We start from the raw sequence: 22774 nt of genomic DNA, 5'->3' as shown, positions 1-22774 counted from the left end.
GAGCTGAAAAATGAAGCCAGATGAAGCTGTGTTTCACTTGTGTTTCTGCTGTGAAGGTCTGCACTTCTGTTTGCAGAAATAACAACTGCTGGGAACAAAGTGCTTGGTCTCTGTAAGCCAGACCAGTGCTGTGTTTTGGTTTTCTCTTTAGACAGCTTCTCGGGTATTGGTCTCCCGTTATTGTTGTATGCATGGATGCGCTAACGGAGGGTGCTGGCTGTTAATGTCAAGACTTTTAGAAGTGCTTAATTGTAGCCAGCTGCCCTTACCTCTTGCTATTCCCTCTGGCTGCAGGATTTTGGACTGTCCCTGACTTTTCGTTTTGTTGGTAACTTTCTGGGTGATTTGTCATACTTCCAGTGATGCAGCCTCTTTCAACACCGTTCTGGCAGTGAAAGCACATCCCTAACTAACCCCGTTTGTTTAAAGAACACCAGTTCACCACAGGGAAGGTTGCATTTACTGATAGATGTTTGCATGCTGCTGAGAGCAGTGAAAGCTGTGCTACCAAACCGCTGTACCCAATGCTGCCATTCCCCTGTTGGTGCTCTGGAAGGAGTATTCCATAAGCAATTCAGACTAAGCTCTACAGCAATGAGATGCATTATGGAAAAGTTACCATGTGTTTGGTTTGTGCTCCCAGCACTACACGGGCTCAGCACAGCTCCTTTCCCTGATGGGATTCTCCATGGGAAAAGGGGTGGCCCCACTCGGAAAATCAGAGAGGCTTTCTGGGGTGTATCCTCAGCAACCCATACGATCTCTCCACCATGTGTGCTGAGAGTGGAGTGATAGATCGGTGATCTTGGCAGATGTTGCTTTCGAAGCATTGCCAGACAGTACAGTGCTCTGCGTCTGGAAATCAAGCAGATGAGGTGCACCTAACATAGGAATAAAATATATTGAATGTGTTTGCATTTTATTAAGCTATAGATCCTGTTCCCTCCTTCGAGGGCAGTGATAGTTGTAGCTTTCCATCACAGAAAGTGTAGCAGTCTTCTGGTGGGCTTTTTTTAATCTTCAAGCCTGGGAGGGGATTTACAAAACTGGCTGAGTCTGCCTGAATGCTTTAAAGTAGTGTTTCCTATCTCTCCAAATGAGAACACCTCTGCTTTGTGCAGCCTGCTCTGACTCTGAGCTGTGTGGGTAATGCGGGAGTGGCAACGGTGGGAGCATGAATAGAAACCCAGTATTGAAACAGGGAGTGAAAGAAGTAGCTGTTGGAGTTCAGGCTCATCCAGGTCATCTGGTATCCTGATTTCTTTGGAGAATTCTTCCTCTCCTAGTTCTGGGACAGTCACCAACCAGTATGGTCAATGTTGTGGCGGCAGTGCAAAGAGCTGCTGTGTTCAGATGCAAACTGGTACAGGAGGAGCTTGTTGCTTGTCTTCAGGTGTAGCTCCCTGGCTTTTCTCCATTGGTGGATGGAGTCTCCATGCTGAACTCAAAATTAACCGATTTCCTATTATCATCCTGATTTTCCTACTGTGGGTTTGGTTGCAGGTAGTGATGCTTAAGGGTTTGGAGATTCTTGGTTTGGCCTGAGGGGCTGGAAAACCCAGGGATCGTGATATGAAGCATGCTTCCAGAGGCTGTATGTGCCGATACCTGGATTCCACCAATTTTCCTCTGTCACATCTCAAGGCTCTTCAGTCCTGAGTGTTTCTGTTAATGGCTTGCACAGATGTGCTGCGTCCTGCACCCTCTTTACTCCCAGTGGGATCTGTGGGATAATTACCAGGTTGTGCCAGAGGGATGAACCAAATAGGTGAGAGCAGCAAAATACCTTCTTCAGGCAGATACTGTTCTCTGGGCTCCCAGTGTGTGGGCTGTGCTTTCCTGGATGCTGTGACTCAGGGCTTTGACAGTAAACGTTACACAGACAGCTGGCAGGCACAGAGTCACTTGGAATTGTTTTTCCCTTCTGAGGGCTGACTCGGAAGCAGAGCTTGACTCATCCCTGTCAGGTACGCATGCCTGTTATCAGGGAGATGCTGGGAAACATAGCTGGTCAGATGTTTCAGAGATCTCAAGCCTCATTCTCACTTTGCAGAGCCTTTCCCATCTTAGGATGCAGGGCAGGAACAGGGATCCAGCAAGCACTCTCAGCTTCCTGTGGCTCTGCAGTGCAGTGCAAGAAGGGAGCAGATATTGAACGTTGGTGACCACTGGGCTACACAGCGCCTGTGGTCTCACGTGGTTTTGCCTATTCAGAAGTACCCCTAGACTTGTGCCTGGTCTCACCGAGCTTAGCCAACCTGTAAACCTGCTCCGATGAGCTCAGTGGGGCTTTTCTCCCCTTTGAATGGTTTGTAAGTCAAATCTCTAAGGAAAGTGGGTGCTTGGGCAGCATTTGTGTGGTTGCTTCGCAGCTGAGCTGTGAGGAGAGGGTTTGTATGAGGAAGCTGTCCTGCTTGGGAACACACACTGACAACACCCAGGAGGGGAGTAGCTTTCATTTGGGTTGTGCTGGAGCTATTTTCTCTCAGCCTTTTGCTCCGAAACCCTTGGTAGTTGCTACTGGCAGGGATACAGCATCTGTCTATATAAATACAAGGGAATATCCAGGAAGTATTTGACCAGATAAACAACTTGGATGTCAGTAAGTGCCCAGGATAAGATGGCATGTGCCCCAGGACTGCAGGGACCTGAATGTGAAATTGCAGAGCTGCTGGCCAGAGTATGCAGAGTATTATTGCAGAGAGTGGCCGTGCCAAGGGCTGGGAGGTTGCCAGTCTTACTCTGTCTGGAGGGGGCAATATAAGGGGTCCTGGGAACCAGTAAATCCGGCTCTTGTCCCTAGTGGTACGGTGGAATCGGGTCACCGTGTGCATGGTCCAATGCAGTCTGCTGGGAAAGGTGGTGGAGCTTCTGGCAGACCTGCTAGTGTACAAGGGGGTGGCATTGAGCACACAGAAATTTTCAGACCACCTTCTTGAGGTTTCCCACTAAAGGTTGTTCAAGGAAGTAATTGAGCTGTGACTAGAAGGATCTTTCTGTGGAGCTGGTTTAGCTTTACCATTTGCTTCCTTGCTTTTAGTGGTTGCTTTTCAGGACCAGCAGCAGGTCCCCCAGGGCTCAGTGTTGAAACTGAATTGCTGATGGTGGCCAGGCTCACATGCCCGTCATAAAGAGCATCTCCTGCTACTGCTCCTGGAGACAAAACACTGGACTTTAGTTCTGACCAGACCCATGGTGTTTTATTTTAGTCTAAGAGGTGCTTGGCTGAGCTGCTGTGAACATTTCAGTGCCAAAGCACAATACTGCCGTGTAAATGAGACGTGGCGGCTTTTATGTTCTTTCTTAGTATTCTTTCCTCATGCTACTAATTGATCTAACAGAAGGTCTGGCTGCTTTGGTTCAGCACAAGGAATCTAATACCATTAGAGGCCAACAGAGCCTTCAATGTGAGGCCAGTAGGATCAGGAAGGGATCGTCCCCCTGTGCTTGGTGCTGGTGAGGCTGTACTTCGAATCCTGCATTCAGTTTTGGGCCTTTCAGTACAAGAAAGACATCGAGCAGCTGGAGCGCATCCGGGGAAGGGGAACAGAGCTCAGAAAGAGTCTGGAGTACAGGGGTTCTAGGAGCAGTTGAGGGGCCTGAGCATTTACTCTGGAGAAGAGGAGGCCGAGGGGAGATCTTATTGCTTTCTACAACTCCCTGAAAGGAGGTTGTAGTGAGATGGGTGCTGGGCTCTTCTCCCAAGAAGTCATAGGATGAGAGGAAATGGCTTGAAGTTGAGCCAGGGGAGGTTTAGATTAGATATTGGGAAAAAATTTCTTTATTGAAAGAATGGCAAAGCACTGGCAGAGGCTGCCCTGGGCAGAGGTGGAGTCTCTATCCCTGGAGGCGTTCAAAAGACGTGTGGCCGTGGCACTTCAGGACGTGGTTTAGTAGACACAGTGGGGTTTGGCTGATGGTTGGACTGGTTGAGCTTAGAGTCTTTTCCAACCTTAATGATTCTATAATTGTTCACAAATTGCTTCATACGCCTGTGTCTTAAGATGTTGGCTTATGTCCCATCCAGAGCCGCATTTCTGCATGGTTCTGGGTCTGTGGTTGCACAATAACTACCTGAGGGAGCAATGAAGGGTGTGTGTGCACAGACAATAGCACCCAGATTTTCTCATGTCTGTGAAACCTGTATCTTGTAATGCTGGTGATATTACAGGCACCTGGATGTGTTTTAAGAACAGTTTGCCTTCTGTTGGGAGGGGCACTGCAGTTGTGCAATGATGGCGTTTTGTGAGCATTGGCAGGAGAGTTGAAACTTCGGACAGATAAATGGAGTTAATGGACAGAGAGGATGGTGAACTCTTGTACAGATTCAGGATGTGGAAGATCAGAGCCTTCAGTTTGCTCATAGGACTAGAAAACCTCATTATTTTATCTTAGCTGCGTGAATGGCTTGTGTGTTCTCCCCAGCGCTGTGGTGTGAAAGGAGCAGAGATGGACAAGGACTTGGGTTCTGTATGGATGAGACTTGCTCCAAGTAGTGGCATTTACAGGGACAAAGTGATCAGGCTTTGCCAAAAGAGGTGTGAGTGGATGCTTGTTCCAAGCACATTGGGCTTTCTGTGACTGGAACTCTGAGGCTGTAGTATTGATTGCCAATGCTTTGCCAAGACCTCTTGGCCTCCACCAGCACAATGAGCTGTCATTTCCTCCTCTGCCCAGCTCCGTGTCAGAGCCATTGTGCATGGCTGGAGCAGGGTTTCAGTTCTTTGTTTGTGTTGCTGCACATCACTTGTTGTAAATGTTGAAACGTGGTGTGATATGAAATTGTGAGCCTTGACAGTTCCCCAGAAATTCAAAGCCCATCACTTTGCATGTGTCATCACCCCTCTTTAGGGGAATCCCTCAAGAAAATAGATGGCCTTCCTGGTTACATTTTTACACCTGGATGCCTGTTAGTGAAGCATGTTTTGCGTTCCTGGTGCTGCTGACCATTTTCTAAAAGATTTTCCTTGTACAGAACAAGATGACAGCCTGGCAGGTGACATCTGGCCATCACCTGTAGAGTGTTCTGAGCCCTGAAGTTGAAATCTCCACCAAAATACTGATTAAAAGTTTTATTTCCTATCATAGAATCACTTAGGTTGGAAAAGACCTTTATCATGGCCATGATGGATATCATTTGACCCTTCACTGAAATCAGCTTGCCTGGGTTTCCCTGTTTTTAGGTGGTCTTGAAAATTTGTCAGTATGCTCCATCCTGAGAAGCAGTGTTTCCCAAAACAGTATGTTTCGCAGCTGCAGGCAGCTTGACTATTTTTCTTACAGAAGCTGCATCCAGGATATGTTTTGTGGCCTGACTGCAAGTTGTTTAACTGAGGAATCAGCTGTGTTGTGCTGGAAATAAGCTCTCCTCCTGTTGGACTGGTAAAAATAGTCTGCGCTCTTCTGAAAATATTACTCATGGTAAACAACTAAAATGTTTCCTCTGGTGTCAAACTCTCGCTTTCTTCTGCGGTGTTCTGGGCATTTGGCTTGCAGGGTTGGAGGTGCTGGCTGAGGTCAGCCAAACGCAGTGACCTGCAGCTTAAGCATCACAGATGAGCTCTGCTGCAATGCAACATAATAATTTAGTTTAAAAATCTTGAACTTTCCTCTTAATAAAACAAGTAACAAGCTCCCATTTTTCTTCATTGGCAATTCTCCTGTTTTGTAAAATACTTAGGAAAGTAAGAACATAATTAATTGCATATCATCTTGACTTGATGGTTACTCAATATCAAGTGAATAGGAAAAATGGGAAGCCACGGAAGACCAGAGCCTTTAAATTGGTAGGGGGAAGATTTAGGTTACACATTAGGAAGAAATTCTTCATGATGAGGGTGTTGAGGCCCTGGCCCAGGTTGCCCAGGGAAATAATGCCCCTCCCTGGTAGTGTTCAGCACCAAGTTGGATGGGGCTTTGAGCAGCCTGATCCGGTGGGAGGCATCCCTGCCCATGGCAGTGGGGTCGGAACTGGTTGGGCTTTGAGGTCCTTTCCAATCCAAACCATTCTATGAGTCTGGAGTAGTGTGCACCTCCAGCGAGGCTCTGTGCTGTAAGCATTGCTCAGGGCATGAAGTGAACAGTGCTTGGACTGCATGAGATAAATATTTATTTTATTAGATGCCTCTGGTACTTGTTTAGGTTCTGAAAGGCTGCAGACAGAAAGAATAGCTCAGAATATGTGTAATGAGAAGGAGGAGCAGAGAGATTGAAGTGTTTTTTCTTATGGGGCACAACCACACAAGGTGTTGGGTGTTTTCATTGCAGGTTGTGTTTCCATACAGCTATTTTTAAAGGTGATGAGAAGACTGAGTTCCCTATCACAGAGCAGATGGTGGCCCAGTGTCCCTTTAGAAATACATTCTCTTTTAGCTGTTTTGTAAAGTACGGTGTGGTAGTGTTGGCAAGGATGGGTGCTGAGGACTGGACACAGCACATTGTGCTCGGCAGGGCACAGGGCTCCAACTTTGGCGTGGCACAGCGTTGTTTGCCAGCCTAGTTTGGGTTTCCTTGCAGGAACAGGAACCCATTCGTCCTAGGTACGTGATCAACCTCTAGTTGAGAAGGTTTGGCTTGGAGATGGATCTCGCAATGGAGCTTTGTCAGGACCTACCTACGTGTTCGTGGACACTGGGCCAGAGATCACAAGTTTAACTATGTGGTTTTAACTGTGTGGTTTTAGAAGGCAATGCTGTTAACCTGATATGATTTTTCTCTTATCCAGAATTTCTGTTGCCATGTTTACTCAATAGTCTTCTCTCAAAGCACTGCCAAATATTTTTGAACATACTGGGAAAACCTTTTCACCAGCCCCTCCCAGGCCATGTTCCATCATTACACAACTTCTCCTTCCCTGAGCCTTGTCGTGATGCAACAGGTCTCAACCATGACTGCAGGGACCATAGAGGCTGAGCTTTCTGAAAAACCTTTGACTTGAAAAGCCCCTCAGCCTTCCCAAAACTCCCTTGGGTATTTGCTGCCGTGCATTGCTGTGGTGGGAGAAAGGTGACAGTAAGCCTCTCCCGTTATTATGAAATGATCTCATGAATGTTTTCTGCAAACCCGTTTCAACCCCAGCTCCCTCCTGGGCTCAGGGCTGCAGACCCTGCCGGAGACCCTTCTGCTTTAGGCAGTATCTCTGGGAGCGGTTCCATATTGAACAATCCATCAAAAACAAGCATTTTTTTTCCAGTGAAATAGTGTCTTTATTCTGATTATCTTGCCCAACTGGTCTCTCCAAACTTCACATTTCAACGGAATCTGTTTTCTCCAGGACAGATTTTAAAGGGCCATCTCTACTCAAGTGGTCTTCCGGTGTCAGATGGAATAAGCAAGTCTGGGGTGGAGGGAGTAAATCTATCTTTTTACAGTCTTGACAGCTGTTGCTTCTAGACCACCAGGCTGACTCCAGACAGACCTTTCTTCAGGCCGCAGGTTGCCTCAGTCTCCTGAGAACAGCCAAGGCCAAATGGCAGCAGGAGGTTTGGGAGCAGCTGGTAGCCGCGGTGGCTGAGCACGCAGCCTGCGCGTGTTAGCACAGGCGTCAGAAGAGCCTGGGGCTCTCGCTGCCCATGCGGCATGCACGTGAGCCTGCTCCCCAGATGGCAGGAGCTCATCCCTGCCAAGTTCTGCCTGGCATTTCGGCCGCTCTAATTCTGGACGTGGGGTGGATCGGGAAGCCATGAGCCCAGCTGGCTGCCCCCAGTGACCTTGCACGTGAGGATGTGCCACCGTACAGGGTCCTGCAGTAGAGAAAGCTCCTTCCTTCTTGTACTGTGCTCTGGTGACAGGCTGCTGGTGGAGCAGGAGCTGGAGAACTTGCTGTCTCCACTCTATGCCTGTCATGCACCAGCTTGGTGCCATGTTTCAGGAGGGGTTTGGGGCTCTGCAAGTGTTTTGATGGCATCAGAGATGTTTTAGGGTGGTCATTCTCTGAGTTCCCATCTCTGCTCTCCTGGATGCTTTCTGCAGCTCCCCACTATGCAAATTCTCCCTGTGACATTTCATCATCTGAGAAAGGGTCCTTTCCCTCTCGACCACTGTTTTCAGACTGGGAGTTCCTGTTTCCTTAAGGGTGTTTTCTGTAAGCTAAAACGCAGAGCCTTTTTCCTGCATTAGGCAAAGCTGCTCTGTGGGCTGCCATCGCCTTGGTCAGGGAATGAAACCTGGGGGCTTAGAGGTGGTTGGCGTTGCTCTGGAAACGAAATTTCAAGTGCTCTGCACCCAGCTGTGCTTGGTGACTTTGGGTCGGTGCTTTTATTTGATGGTGGTGTGGTCACAAGAGCTTAGAGGAGAAACTCAAATGATCTTCAGTCCCTTTGGTCCCAACAGGGACCAAAGGGGTCAGATAGGCTTTGGCTTTGTGCCATAGTTGGCTTTGTTTTGTGATTTTTCTGCCTGCCTGTGGATCTGCAGGTGGTTTGGCAGATCTTGAAAACCCTTCACTGACTTGGCTTTGTTTCATCATTTTCTCCTGTACGCCAGCTTATCTTTGTGGTGTTTATAACCCTTGCAAACCACAATTATCATAGGCAATTACCTTGAAAACCGTAATTCCCACTGATGCAACCTGTGCTTCCAGCTGCTCTGTGCGAGTGCTGGGGCAGCGATGCTCAGGGAAGCTGAGTGCATTGTTACTGAAACAGTTCATGCAAATAATCGTTACTTAGAAATCTGGTGAACGAGAGAAACCAAACGGCATTGCCGATTCATTTTTGAGTCAGCTCCGCTCGGTCTGGGTGCCCTTGGAAGCACTTATCCACTTGGCCACTGAGCTGCAGCCGGTTAAGAAATTATCCCCCTCTGTGCTGCTTGTCCTACAGCTGAGGTGGGCTCAGCTTGCTTGGATGGATGATGTGATGCTCACTTGGTTCTGTGTTGAGTGGTTGAAGCAGACCAGTGCTTTGGAAAGTCCTGTAGTCAGCCCTGATGTCTGGCAGAGCACAGCAGCTTCTTGACCTGCTTCAGTGCAAATATCCAAAGGCGCATCTGGCCACAGCTTCCCTCTCTCACACTTCTGTTCTGCATCCTGGACTGCTCCCGTAGGGTCAACACTGAGTTAATGTGGCTCTCAAGAAATCCTCCCCGGCTCCTACAAACCATTTTCCCTACTGCACAGTTTATGTGCAATACTAAATCTTCTGCTTAGGCAATACAGTGCAGCTTAGCCTTGATTTAGCTGCACGGTCACCAGGTCAAATAAGTCTGCAGCTCTCCATTTCAGAGGTCAAACTCCCAGCCAAGCAGGCAGTCCTTGATCCTTCTGTAGCTTTGCCATGGAGGTGGTAAGTATTCAGGTTTCCCACGTGAAGTTTTCTTCCTCTTCTGTCCAAGGTGACTTCTTCCTGGGATGCTTTCTTGCTGAGGTGCTCGTAGGGCCACCAGAGGTGTGTGCTGTGAGGCTTGCATGCATCACGGTGCCTGGTAGGAAGTGGAGAGCCCTTTATTGTAACTGCAGAAGGAAGTAGCTTTGAGTGCTCTGCAGAGCCTGTGCTTCTTCTCATACGTTGACAGAGACCTATTTTGTGCCGACCGCAGCAGTGCTGTCCTGCACACCACTCTGGCGATGCTCTGGGGCTGTCCTGGCCATGAATGGCTGGAGGCAGCTAGAAAGTCATCATCTTTGCTTGAAACCTGACTTTTTCAACAGAGCACAGATTTCTAGGAGAAAGCCAGCCTTGGAAGGACCCCCATTGTGCATCTGTGAGACCCCACCTGAACTACTGCATCCAATTCTGGAGTCCTCAGCATAGGAAGGATATGGAACTCTTGGAATGGGTCCATAGGAAGCCACAGAGATGATCTGAGAACTGGAGCACCTCTGCTGTGAGGACGTGCTGAGAGAGTTGGGATTGTCCAGCCTTACAGGAAACCTTACAGTGGCCTTCCAGTACCAGAAGGGGCTACAGGAAAGCTGGGAAAGGGATTTACAAGGGCAGGTAGTGATATGACAAGAGGGAATGGCTTTACATTGGAAGGGGGAAGATTTAAATTAGACATTGGGAAAAAATTCTTGATGATGAGGGTGGTGAGGCACTGGCAGAAGTTGCCCAGGGAAACTGTGGCTGCCCCATCCCTGGAGGTGCTCAGGACCAGGTTGGGTGGGGCTTTGAACAACCTGACCAGGGGGTTGAAACTGGATGGACTTTAAGGTCCCTTCCAACCCGAACCATTCTATGAATCTATGACTTGTGTTTATTCACTAGATGGGTGTTTGAGCTGAGACCATATGGCCAAAAAATGCCTGTCTCCAGCTAAATGTACACACAACACTCAGTAGAACACGTGCTTCTCAAATGCTAAAATACTCAAAATCCTGCTGTGACCCAGCTGATCCTGTTAAAATTTTGTATTACTAAATGCGGGACTTGGTTTGAGGGAGACAGGAAGAACATCAGGCTCAAAATGGCATTTTGCTGTGTGTTTCACCTAATGATGTGTCTGGGAAGTTTGGGAAGCTGAAAATTGTTTTTTCTTTTCAGAAGATGACTTGCTGTGAGATCAAAGATCACATGCCAGCAATTGCAGCAGTGCTGCTGCCAACTATTTTCATCACCTGTTATTAGAAATAAAGATATATTTGGGATGTCACAGTTTAACCCCAACCTGGCCAATTTTGGCAGCTAGAACCGAGCAGTTGGGCTCCCAATTCCCTTTCCCCCACCTCCAGGGAAAGGGAAATGAAAGGAAAAAGACTTGCGGGTTGGAAACTAATACTACAGCTTTAATGAAACAGTAGTAGTAGCAATAATAATAAGAAAATATATATCAATATATGAAATTGTGCCCCCACCTTGCCCCTCAATGACTACATCACCACCGATGGTGCAGAGCAGGCACAGGGCAGGTGACTGGATGGGTGGAACTGGGCTCAGGAACTGGATTTGGGAATGCAGGGGTCTGGGATAGGGGCAGACGCATAAGGTCCTCACTGGACATTGGCTATCGAAGAAGAGAGTGAGACCCTCGTGATCACTGAAGTTTGTCCTGAGTATGACATGCACAGGATGGAATCCTCTGCTGGTCAGTTTGGGGTCACCTGTCCTGTCGCCACTCCCCACAGGTGCCACCTTTCTCATCTCTCCCTCACGGCGCCACCAGCTCCAGGCTGGCCTTGGTTTCTATAGGAATAAGTGTAAGCAATGGGTGTTCTGCATCCCAGTGCCCGTGTGATCCTTGCTGGAGAGAAACCCGGCCTGAAAACATGCAGTTAACTTTCAGAAAATGAAGTTACTCAGACAAAACTGACCTGAAAAGTTAGGAACTGATTCTCCTTTAGCTCAAATCACAACAGGGAATGTTGGATTCTGCAGGGCTTGGGCTGCGTGCTGGAGGTATGGAGGATTTTTTTTAATTTTACTTGTATTTCTTTTTTTTCTAATTTAATTCTCACAAGCCAGTCCATGTGAGAGGTTCAGGACTGAGAGCTCTTGCTTTAATCCACTGGGTGCCAGAGGGAAGATGCCACTCACAGAACTTCGCTGCTAGGAAGGCTTGCTTTTGATGTGCAGAGTACTTGGTAGCGTGCGAGTGGGCATTCCTTTAAATGTTTCCTCTAAAATATGTGATTCTCTTGGCTTTTGTGCTGGAGAAGAGGACAGAGCAATGTCTGAGTGCCGCTGTACTCTGCTGAGTGTAGCTGTGGGCACTCCAAACTATTCTCAGACGCAGGGAACAATTTACATGCTTTTGAGAGACTGCTCAGAGGTCTTTGCTGGGCATGCGGTGAAAGGAGGCATCTTGTCCTCTAGAAATGTGGACGTGACTGATTTTGCATTAAGCACAAGTTCCTCTTAAAATCTGAAGCCTGAGGTTTCCCTTACTGATGCTCTTTCGCAGTCAAGCGAATTAATAGGACTTTAAAAGCCCTCTGAAAAGCCTTGAATGAGTTTTAACTTCTCTTTGACTTTGCTCTGTGTTTGTCCCATGGTGCCCTGTGTGTGTTGATGTTGAGGACAAGGCTGGGTGCATTCCCTGGCCTCAGTTTCTTTCTTGAAAAGCCCGGTGAGGAGGAGGACCCCATGTATTTGCGATGCAATTTTTAGGGAGGGGGAGCAGAGGGATGTCCAGGCAGTTTCTTGCACCCAGGGGACTCAGGACAGGGCAGGTCCCTGTCCCTTGGGATGCCCCATGTGGGAAGCAGCGCAGCCCTGCTTGGAGTGGGTACACAGGGCTGCTCATCCCAGAACTTGTGGTTCGGTGGGGCTTGGCTGCTGTCTCCCCTCGGCTGCTGGGCAAGAGTAGGGTGCTCAGTGCAGTCTTTTCATAGAATCATAGAATGGTTTGAGTTGGAAGAAACCTTAAAGATCATCCAGTTCCAACCTCCCTGCCATGTGCAGGGACACTTTCCAGTGCATCAGGCTACCCAAGGCCTACCCAGCCTGGCCTTGAACACCTCCAGGGATGGAGAATCCAGGACTTCCCTGGGAAACCTGTTCCAGTGCCTCACCACCCTCATGGCAAAGAAATTCCTCCTTATGTCTAGTCTAAATCTGCCCCCTTCCAATTTAAAGCCATTCTCCCTCATCCTATCACTACACACCCTTCTAAAAAGTCCCTCCCCAGCTCTCCTGTAGTCCCTTCAGGTACTGGGAAGCCATCATAAGGTCTCCCCAGAGCCTTCTCTAGGATGAACAGTCCCAACTCTCTCAGCCTCTCTTCACAGAGAGGCTTTTTTCTATTGGCTCTGTCTTCATCCCACCATCAGCCCATCGTGTGGTGGCAGTGACCGCCCCAGCCTGCAGCAAATCAGCGCTCACAGAGACCTGTTTGCAGAGCAGGGCCTGGCTGGGCTCTGGCGCAATCTGATGAGGAGACGCATTAGACATGCAGCCAGTGGAGGCTCAAGGCAGGGAGCCCAGCCTTCCCGGAGCGTGGGATTGCAGGGTTGGCGTCAGAGGACTCCCAGGATTTGCATGCAAAGCAGAGCTTTCCTCTCCCTTCTCAGGAAGGTATTACACCACCGAGAACCACCGTGGTTTCTGCTGTGTCCTTGGCTGAGTCTGCTGCCGGCCACAGCACTTCACCCACACCCGCAGCTATCACACACGGCCGCCAGCTGCTGGCCTGCCTACCTGCCTTCGTCGCAGTCTTCCAGAGAGGACAGCCAGTGCTTGTCTTTCCTCCTAACTTGTTTCTCCCTGTAAAGGTTGTAATCCGCTCACATCCTGCAGCAGAGCAGGGGCAAAGCCGAGGAGTCCCTCCTGTTCTGCAGGCTTAGGCTGGGCTGGGGACTGGGTTGCATAGGACCTGTGGGCAGCGCCTGGCAGAACCCAGTGCGGAGATCTACAGGTGGGGGATTAGTGGGCTCCAGCTTGCATTTAGAAGCATTATAATTATGTTTAAAGAGATCATAGAATCATAGAATCGCTTGGTTGGAAAAGACCTTCAAGATCATAGAGTCCAACCATACTTGTCCACTAATAAACTATATCCCTAAGCACCTCATCTACCCATCTTTTAAACCCCTCCAGTGATGGGGACTCAACCACCTCTCTGGGCAGCCTCTGCCAGTGCCTGAGAACCCTTTTGGTGAAGAAGTTTTTTCTGATGTCCAATCTGAACCTCCCCTGGTGTAGCTTGAGGCCATTCCCTCTTGTCCTGTCACTTGGAAGAAGAGACCAGCACCCACCTCACTATAACTTCCTTTCAGGTAGTTGTAGAGAGCAATAAGGTCTCCCCTCAGCCTCCTCTTCCTCAGGCTAAAAACCCCAGGTCCCTCAGCTGCTCCTCATAAGACTTGTGCTCCAGCCCTTTCAAAATATTTCATAGTAGGGCTTATCTCTGAGGGGTAACACACAGTGTTACACAGTAACACACAGTGTTACTGCACGTCTGGACCCAAACAGGTTTGCGCAGTGTTAGCAGTGTAAATGCAGCAAGGAAATTGTCTGTGCTGCGAGGGAAGGCTTGCAGCTTGCAGCCAGATGCAACAGCAGCAGATGCTCTTTCTCTGAGCCAGATCAGTTACAGCTGCTCAGTCCAGCACTGAAATCACCTCTTGGATCTTTGGCTCTTTGAGAGATAAAATCAGAAAGCAAACACTCTCATTTCCTGGTTTGTATTCACTAGCCAAGAGCCCTGCTCTAAGAGACCTCATCTAATGGTTTCATATGTTGTTTAGCTCAAAGTGATGCTCTTGGTTATGATGGGGAAAGGAGAGGAAACTGCTTGGATGCCAGAGCTGAGCAGCTTGCCCTGGGCACTGATTCTTATTCCCACACATTGCTTTTTCTGTGTATTTTTGTTTCTCTCCCCTTTGCAGTTAACAGGGGGCAAACTTGCATATAGGATCAAGCAGGGAATCTGCTTTCAGGAGCCACTGATGGGAAGATATGCTGCCCTGTGCATGTTGGTACTAGGATTGATGGACCCGATTGCTGCAGAGTGCCACGGAAGCCAGGAGTGTCACTAGGAACCAAGAGGCATAAATCAAGTTTGTAAGCAGCAGATCTATCAGTAGCTTTTGAGTGGGATGATCCAAGTGTGATCACCAGTTCTGAAGCCCCTGTGCTACATGGGGCAGGAGGTGCAGAGCTCATATCAGTGGGGCTTTCCCAACTCTTATGCTATTTCCACCAGGACCATGTCTGCCACTGGAGAATGTGGTCACTGTTGTGCTGACACAGAATGGCATGAGGAATGAGGGTCTTTCTTTATGCATTTCTGCATCCCAGGAGCCCTCCTCCTGTTTGCGTTGCTGAGGGAAGGGGATAGTTTTTGCTAGAATTCAGTACTTATTTTTTATGTGCTCTGGACTGTTGGAGAGGTTAAAGAATTGAGGTTTCTGTTCCTGAGGTAGACAGAGCCTGGCTGCAGTCCTGAGGGAGGACACTGTGGAGGTGCTATCTGGCTTCTCCCCAGCACTGGTATTGGTTTTCATTTGGCTGTACATACTCAAAGGGACACTTTTCCAGGGGGAATATCAGCTGAGAGTGCTAGCCCTGTTCTTTCATGGGCCACTAACGTTTCTGTGCTGGCTGCCTTGAGAAGAGACCCAGGAAAGTGTCTCCCTCCTTCCCAGCTGTGGGAAACCATTGCTCTGCCGAATGGGAAGTCATTTCAAATCCTTGGTTAATCTCCTGATCTGTTGGGAATGCCACCTTGTTTGCATGGCTCCAGTGTTGTATCACATTAAAGTTCAGTAGCAAAGCATTTCCCTGAGGATGTGACATTCGTGTTCTGTCTCTGGGTGCAGCTCTTGGCTTCTCTTCCTATTGGTGTGTCTAATGGCAAGGTTCTCCTGAACTGGCACCTGAGCTGCAGGAGCCCAGAGCTGCTTCGTAGAGGACCAGAGAGAGAAAAATGCAGAGCAGGCAAGGCACTGAACAAATATACGCCGGTGTATTTATATATGACCTTGGAAAACAAGACAGCCCTTGGCATCCCATCCCAGTCCATCGGATAGTAGGTATTTCAGGGCTGGGTGTTGCTGTGTGACAGCATTGGCCACTGTTTCTTGCAGCCATGTCTGCAGGCATATGTTCAAGTCAGCAAGGATGCCATGCTGTAAATCCCGGCTTGCTCTTAAATGTGTGCACGCTGAGCTTTGGTTGCATTGGACCCTTCTTGCCACTCTGAAAGTACTTTATATTTCTACTGTGTACATTCAGCTGTTTTCAGGTGAAGTGATCTACACAGGGATGGGGACTTTGGACTAAATTTTCCTACTATTGAAGATCTTTAGTCCAGGATTGAATTTCTGGGGTTTGGTCACTCTGTGCTCAGAAGGTCAGGCAAGGACATGCGTTGTCCAGAGCAGTAAATACCTCTGAATTTGCAGTGTTACTGTTACCTTGTAATGCTTGTACTGTAACAAATATTACCTTACTTTTCCAGGGAAGGAAATGAACCTGAGGATACTGCGAAAATCACATACAGCGAGTTGCTACACCAAGTCTGTCAGTTTGCCAATGTCCTCCGCAGTCAAGGTACACAGCTGAAGCAATAGTAGTGGGGTTCATAGAATGGGTTCAGTTTTCACATGGTTGCCAGTCTGTTGAGCAATTCTGTGCAAAATGCTTCACTTCTTTGCTTCGACAGTTGTGAAGCCGAGTGAATGCAGTTTTGCTCTGCAGGAAACTTTCAGAGATTCATCTCCGGCTCTTGTCTGTGAAAGCTAATCTGTGCTTTCACAGGTTATGTCAGGTGTACAGAGAAGAAATCTGGGCTCAAAACTGCCTGCTCCGGCATTTTCAAGTAGCAGGGGCCAGTGGTTAAATTTCTGCCTCCCTGAAGGTCTAAGTCAGATGAGCACACAGAGTGTTTATTGCAGTCATCTTCCAAGAGCCGTAGTGCTTGAAAGGCAAAACCTAAGGCTGGTTCAGCTCTAACTCCAGCTGAACTTTGTGGTGTGCATATAAAAGTTGATTTTAAAAGCACCAATTTCTTTCTTTATCCTGTTTTTTTTGACGTGTGATGTGTTCATCTCTGCAGGTGTGAAAAAAGGGGACCGAATTTCCATCTACATGCCGATGATCATGGAGCTGATTGTAGCCATGCTTGCCTGTGCCAGAATTGGAGCTGTGCACTCTGTTGTGGTAAGAACAAGCCCTTTGCGTTGCTTTTGGTTCTGAGCTATTAGGGGAGAGCAACTTTTGTTTTCAGGAGAGTGAAGGAGAAGGGCTAGAAGGTGACCATGAGGTGGATGGAAACTAAATTAAGGTGCTGTTTCCACTCCCTCTTCTGTATGAACTGTGGAATGAGCTCCTTTAGCTCTCTCCATTAGAAGCTGATGGCATCGTTTATCATAGGTGAACTGTACAGTTGCTGCTTAGGTTTTTGGGGTTGGGATTTGTGTGTCTTTGCTGACTTGGTTATGTGATCTCTTTCAGTTTGCAGGTTTCTCAGCAGACTCCCTCTGTGAGCGGGTTCTCGACTGCGGTTGTTCTCTCCTCATCACAGCGGGTAAAACACGCTTTTGTGTCCCTGAGCTGTTACTGTTGCCCATCTGGAAGGTCCTTATTTTAAAAGCTGAACACGCTTGGAACCGCAAGAAGAAGGGGTAGTGTTTCAGCTGAGCTGTTGCTGGGCGGATACGCTGCTTGTAGCTGTGCGGGAGTACTGTTTTGCACTTTGAACGTACAGTGAAGCATCTAAGCAGCCTGCCCACTTTGTCCTGTAAATCACGATGTTACCAGCTGCTAATATCTTGTTTCCAAACGCTCCTCATCCATGTTCATCTTCAAAATCAGCCAGATGTGTGCCAGACGTATCATTTATGAGGCAGTCCTAATAGGAGACTTCCCTCCCTTCCCAATTTCAAGGAAATTTCAGTTGCAACTATTGTCTTGTAAAGAAGGAGATCAAAAGGGGCAGGGTTTGCACGTAAACCCACTGCATTTCCCCTGCTGTTCTTTGCTGTAGTGCAGAAAATAGCTTTTTTATTATTAAGTGCATAGTATGGAAAGAACCCATTAAACTTTGCAATTTGTGTTCTGACCGTGTTGGATTATTCCCCACAAAATATTCCCAAAAGACTTGTCAGGTCGAATTGAAACCTCTCCCAGGCAAGGAATTTCACCATTTCTCTTGGCATCTGTTTTTCCAGGCTAAAAGAGCATATTAGGAAACCTTTCCCATCAGCTGCTGGTCTGCTTTCCCTCATCCGAGTGCATGAGCTCTGCTCTGCCCTCTTGAAACTGCTGGTTGCTTCCAGCTGTCTCAGACTCCTTGGCTGTGAAGCCCCTCTAATGTTTTCCTTACCGTTTTGCAGATGCCTTTTATCGAGGGGACAAGCTGATCAACTTGAAGCAGATTGCGGATGAAGCCCTCCAGAAATGTAAAGACAAGTAAGTTTGGATTCTCTTGCAAGAAGGGCATTGGTGCAGGAGCAGATTGCTGCAGCAATGGAAATGGATTTTTGTAGGTGGGCAGTCTGCAGCAGGTCAAACACGAGCTGCACTGCATTCATGACCCTTTCAGAAATAATACGTGCTTCGATTCCCTCATCTTAGAATGTTTTTTTTTAACTTCCCTCTTGTCTGTTCTGACCTGAAGGCGCCCGTGTTGGGTGGGGGAATTTGGTGGAGACACTGGTACCGATTCTGGAGCAGCAGCTCTTGGAGTGGCAGGGAATAAAGAACAACCAGAGCAGTTGTGAACAGTTGGACACACTAGGGCCTGTCGGATTGAGGCTTAAGTCTTACTCCAAAACCACTAATTCAATAATAATGAAATAGCATTTGGGAAATGGCTGTGTAAACAGGGACAAAGTCACATGCACCAACATGTGCGCAGGGCCCGATTGTGCACAAGTTTTTTAAGCATGTTCACTGAGATACCATAAACCATAAACACAGAGACAGCTTTGTCATTGGATATTACAGAAGGGAAATAATTGTGATGAAATGACTTTGTCAAACTGACAGAGGCATTGTCTGCATAGCTTGTATGAGACTGAATGTGGTCTTGTAAGTTAGATCAAACATGAAAATCTAGGGCAGATAGCCTGCATGTTAGAAGTTCAAACTCTGTAAAAGCATTTAAAACTCCAAAACTTGAAAACTTAAATTTCTGTGTGTTTAAAAGTAGGTAGCTGAGAGGACAGAGGGATCCTGAAGTTGGGGATTAACTGATGGAGACAGAGTGTTGCTGGAGGGAGAGAAGATCATTTTGTTTGAATTATAGGTAGGCTTATGAGGGGACGAATGCCCGTTCTTTTCCTTGATGTATAATCTGGCTTTAGAAGCTTTTCTTCTTTCTGAATCATACAATCGGTCACCTAGGGATAGGAGCAGCCACCTAATACATCCTGGGTGCTGTGGGAGGTGTTGTTGATGGTCACAGGCAAGCAATTTTGCAATTTGTAAGGAATTTCCTACCAGTCGTGACCTGTGACAGTTGCTTGTGGAATTCTCACATTCTCTTTAGGAATCGCAGCTGATGAATTCCCAGTAGTTGTGCACAGATCTTTCTATTCTCCAAGCTCCTGTGGCTGCTGTCCCAGTTCATGGTGTGCTTGGAGTTTGCGCAGCAGCACATGCTCTGGCTCCACAAAAGCAGCCCTGGGCCTCTGCCTTGCCCCCAGTGCTGCCTGTAAAGCTCACAAAGGGCAAGCTTAGCCCCCGCCTGATCTGACAGCTCCTGCCTTTTCCAGGGGCTCCCCTTTGAGGAAGTGCATCGTGGTGAAGCACCTGGGGAGGGAAGAGATAGCAGTGGATGGGACATGCAGCAAGTCTCCCCCTCTCAAGAGGCTGTGCCAGGATGTACAGGTATGCTCCTGGGAGATTTTATTGTTATGGGCCTGAGCCTAGCAAATCAATCGTTGCAAAACCACTGCTGTGCTTCCCTGGGTGCTCCTATTCTCTGACTTTTGTTCCTGTCTTGTCCCTTCCTTGCTGTTTTGTATTGTGAGTTGTCTGAAGACTCGTTCTTTTGCCTTACGAAGATCCTCTCCATGCTGCTTCCTTTAACACCATCACCAGCTGCCAGCCCACAGGACCCCTGAGAGCACAGCGGGTACATCTTCGAATGTCACTAGGACAAAATCCCTGTTTTCCTCCACCTACTGAAGGAGTTTTCCTTCATAACTGTGTATTTGTCTTCCCTTTTGCACGAAGACCAACACTATCCTGCACTGTAGCTGTGACAGTGGAAGCAGGAGAGGAAAAACAGATTTGTGCTCGTGCTGCGGGTTCAACACAGCCCCCTGACACGGCAGCAATCACACGCTGGGAACAGTGTGGTCTGTGCATCTGGAACAGGGGCTGTGTCAGCTGTCGGGGCTGGGGCTTTCCCTTGCAACTGAAACCAGATCAAGGGATGTGATGGGCCAGAAGCATGTGGTGAGACGGGGGTAGAAGGAGGAGACGTTGTGGAGCTGTGGCTGCCTGCTGAGCTCCTGAGGCTGGTGTGCAGTCCTGCTGCGCCCAGCAGCTACGTGCTGCCTTCATCCACTTGAAAGGCAGGTTGTTTTCAACTATCGAACAGCTCTGCGTCTTCAATAGTGCCTTCAGTCCCTGCATGTTTGGTGATTATTTGTGTTGGGTTATTCCCAGGCTGCTGTTTCATCAGAAATGAGTTGTATTTGGAGAGAGCTTTTGAGCTTTGGGCCCTGCTTTCAGAAGGGATGGTCCCTAGAGCAAAAAATCCACCAAATTCTGTATCTTGGAGTTAATTTTCCTCATTCATCTGGGTTAATTGTATTGGGATGTTGCTCCATGTTTGCCAGCCTGGCTGTGTTACATTGGCCGCCTCTGCCCCTTCTGTTGCAAGGCAGGGTAGCTGCAAGGGAGTGGGAAGATCAGAACACACCAGCCGTCCTGTGTGAAGTTTCCATGGTCAGGGGGTTGCAGAGAAGCCTGTCCCCATGCTGGTCACTGTTGGGGAAGAGAGGTGGCTGTTCAGGATGTTCCAGAAGGAGGGAAAAGGTTGGGGGGCGTCTCTTGCCCTTCGGCTCTTGCTGCTCTACTTGTTCAGATACTTTATTAAAAGAGTGCTTTTCTTTGTGAGTGCGATTTTACTGTGCCATTGGCTTGTGTAATGCTAATGGATATTCTGTGGGCTGTGCATGAGCTCTGTGCTCCTGTGCCCAGCTGGCCATGTGTGGGGTTGGCCTGTTACCTGCTGCAGAGGCAGCAGGTACCTAGGGAAGGTGATGGAAATGGGCAGGCTTTTGTTCAGAGGGCATCTCCTGGCCTGGGCCCTAGATCTAAGTGTTTCCAACCTGCTGGAATGGTTTCCCAGCATCCCTGCCAGTGGGCTTCCAGCTCACTGCCTGCAAAGTCTAGTGTGGGTCCTCTGCTTCTTGACTTTCACACCGTCTTTGTGGATTTTTAACAGGAAAAAAAGACTGAGAGCTCACAGAGACTCCATCCCAAGGTATTTGCACACAGCACTGCCTTCCTCCTTGTGGCACTCCCCTCTGCTTCCCCCTCCAGTGCTCCACCTTCCTAACCGCTCCGGCTCTGCACGGCCACACGTGCCTTCCTAACGGGGTCACCAGCAGCTGCATGTTAGCGCTAGATACCACTCGCTGCTTGGCCAGAGCTCCCCACGGTTTTGGGGTCAATGCAGTGTCACCGACTTTGCTGCCGGAAACAAATCTGCATCCATAAAAACTCCTGAATGCACATCAGTGTGCTGCCTGCGGGAATGTGGAACCGCTGAGACATACTGCCAGCGTTCAGATGACAGTTTATCTCTCTGCCTTTTCAAAGCAGCTCTTGCAATGCAGTTCCCTTTGCGGTGTGGCTGGCAGGGAGCGCCCACAGCTTCCCGGCTGCAGCAGCGTGCAGCAAACGTGGAGCTCCAGACCCACTATGCAGACTATGCTCACCCCATCCAAGGAGCCCCAGGAGCCTGTGAGCAGGCAGGCAGAGGCAGCCGCGCCTTGGGGGCTGCGTGCCGTGGGTCTGAGCTCTTCCACGGGGCGATGGAAGCTGGGTGCTGAAATGGAAGGACCCTTGAGGGAGAGATGCAAGAAAGCAACTGTTGGATGGGCGAAGTGAGCCTACCCCACGCTTATTTGATCTGGTGCCTTGCTGGTGGGACAGACTTGTGGAAACTGCTTCCCCAAGTAATGGAGCCCTGGGGATCCATGAGAGCTTTCCAAACAGGCTTGGTTATGCCATGCTGTCAAGCAGCTACTGTTCTCAGCACATGTGCAGGACCTGCATGCTGTGCCGTGGGGTCCCAGTGCCCCCAAATGGGATACGGACATCTTCAGGGCTGCAGAGTCACTGTGTGACCCGGTGGCTGCTCTTCATGCATCCCAGCTGAGGGAGCTGTGGGGACGGTGCAGGCTGTGCCTGCTGTGGACTCCAGCTCTCAAGGAGGTGTGTTTGCACGGTTCTGGTCAGCATACCTGCACTCACAGAGATGTGAGAAATGGAGGCCTGTGCTGAGGCTGGAGGGTGCTGCCTGCTCAGCTGTCCCCAGGCTCCTTTGGAGAAGGCGAGAAGGTCCCATGGAGTTGGGTCTTGCACTGAACTGTGCCACTGCAGAAGGGCAGCCAGTCAGCACAGCTCCTGGTGGCCCCTGCCCATCAGCTGCAGACGTTGGTGGCTGTGCTGCAGCTCTGGCATCCTCAAGCAGCTCTTTGGGGCAGCCACTGCTGCATGGTTCTGCATTGGAGCAATCACTTCTCATTAGGGCGATTACCTTAAAATCCAGCTAACAGATTTTTGGGGGTCTGTAGGGCCAAGTAGTGTGAGTCCAACGTGTTGCTGTTTGTCTTACCCTGTGGTGCTGTGGTGTCCCTGCGAGGTGTGCAGGGACCAGTGAGTGTGTGCAGAACGAGGCTTGTGGCTCTGCCATTCAGCTGCAACTGGGGGCAGCCTGGGAGGGCAGCTGGAGGCTCTTTGCTTTAAGAGCGCAGGGCAGCTGCTACTGCTGAGAGGGATTTATCAGTGTTCTCAGTGGTTTGGACAATCTACTTCAGGTCTTGTGGGCAGACTGTGTTTAAAGGTTTTCTTTGTGGCTGCAGGCTGGGAAAATGAGCTTCTGGAGCAGGAGCTGCAGCTCCAGTGCATGGTTTGCAGCAAACAGCTCTGGGGCTAAATCCATGCTGTAAATATTTGCCTCAATGGTCCATGAGGGGTCAAGGTTGGGGCTGCATCCATCATCCTTCCCTCTCTTGCTCTTCGGCAGGCAATCTAATCTTCTGCTTTTCTCAGATTCCCTGGAACCCAGCCGTGGACGTGTGGTGGCATGAGCTGATGAGCAGTGCCAGCACAGAGTGTGAGCCCGAATGGTGCGACTCAGAGGACGAACTCTTTATCCTCTACACGAGTGGTTCAACTGGGAAACCCAAGGTACGCTTCCAGCTCACCTG

At 48.9% G+C, this 22774-nt stretch overlaps 1 protein-coding gene across 2 annotated transcripts in view; it reads left to right on the top strand.

The window, feature by feature from the left end:
* Positions 1-22774, top strand: part of ACSS2 (acyl-CoA synthetase short chain family member 2) — a 36048-nt gene that overhangs the window by 5314 nt on the left and 7960 nt on the right. Inside the window, exons 3-9 of one of the 2 annotated variants that reach the window (XM_054081325.1) lie at positions 15838-15929; positions 16435-16538; positions 16833-16905; positions 17714-17789; positions 19097-19211; positions 20782-20820; positions 22617-22754. In XM_054081325.1, the coding sequence (XP_053937300.1) occupies positions 15838-15929; positions 16435-16538; positions 16833-16905; positions 17714-17789; positions 19097-19211; positions 20782-20820; positions 22617-22754 (637 nt within the window). The remainder of the gene's footprint in view (positions 1-15837; positions 15930-16434; positions 16539-16832; positions 16906-17713; positions 17790-19096; positions 19212-20781; positions 20821-22616; positions 22755-22774) is intronic. The other variant, XM_054081326.1, reaches the window with a different exon arrangement.

The sequence above is a fragment of the Cuculus canorus genome, chromosome 16, assembly GCF_017976375.1.
Source record: "Cuculus canorus isolate bCucCan1 chromosome 16, bCucCan1.pri, whole genome shotgun sequence".
Lineage (NCBI taxonomy): Eukaryota > Metazoa > Chordata > Aves > Cuculiformes > Cuculidae > Cuculus > Cuculus canorus.
Note: the sequence above shows the minus strand (reverse complement) of the source record. Positions and strands in the feature narration are given on the sequence as shown.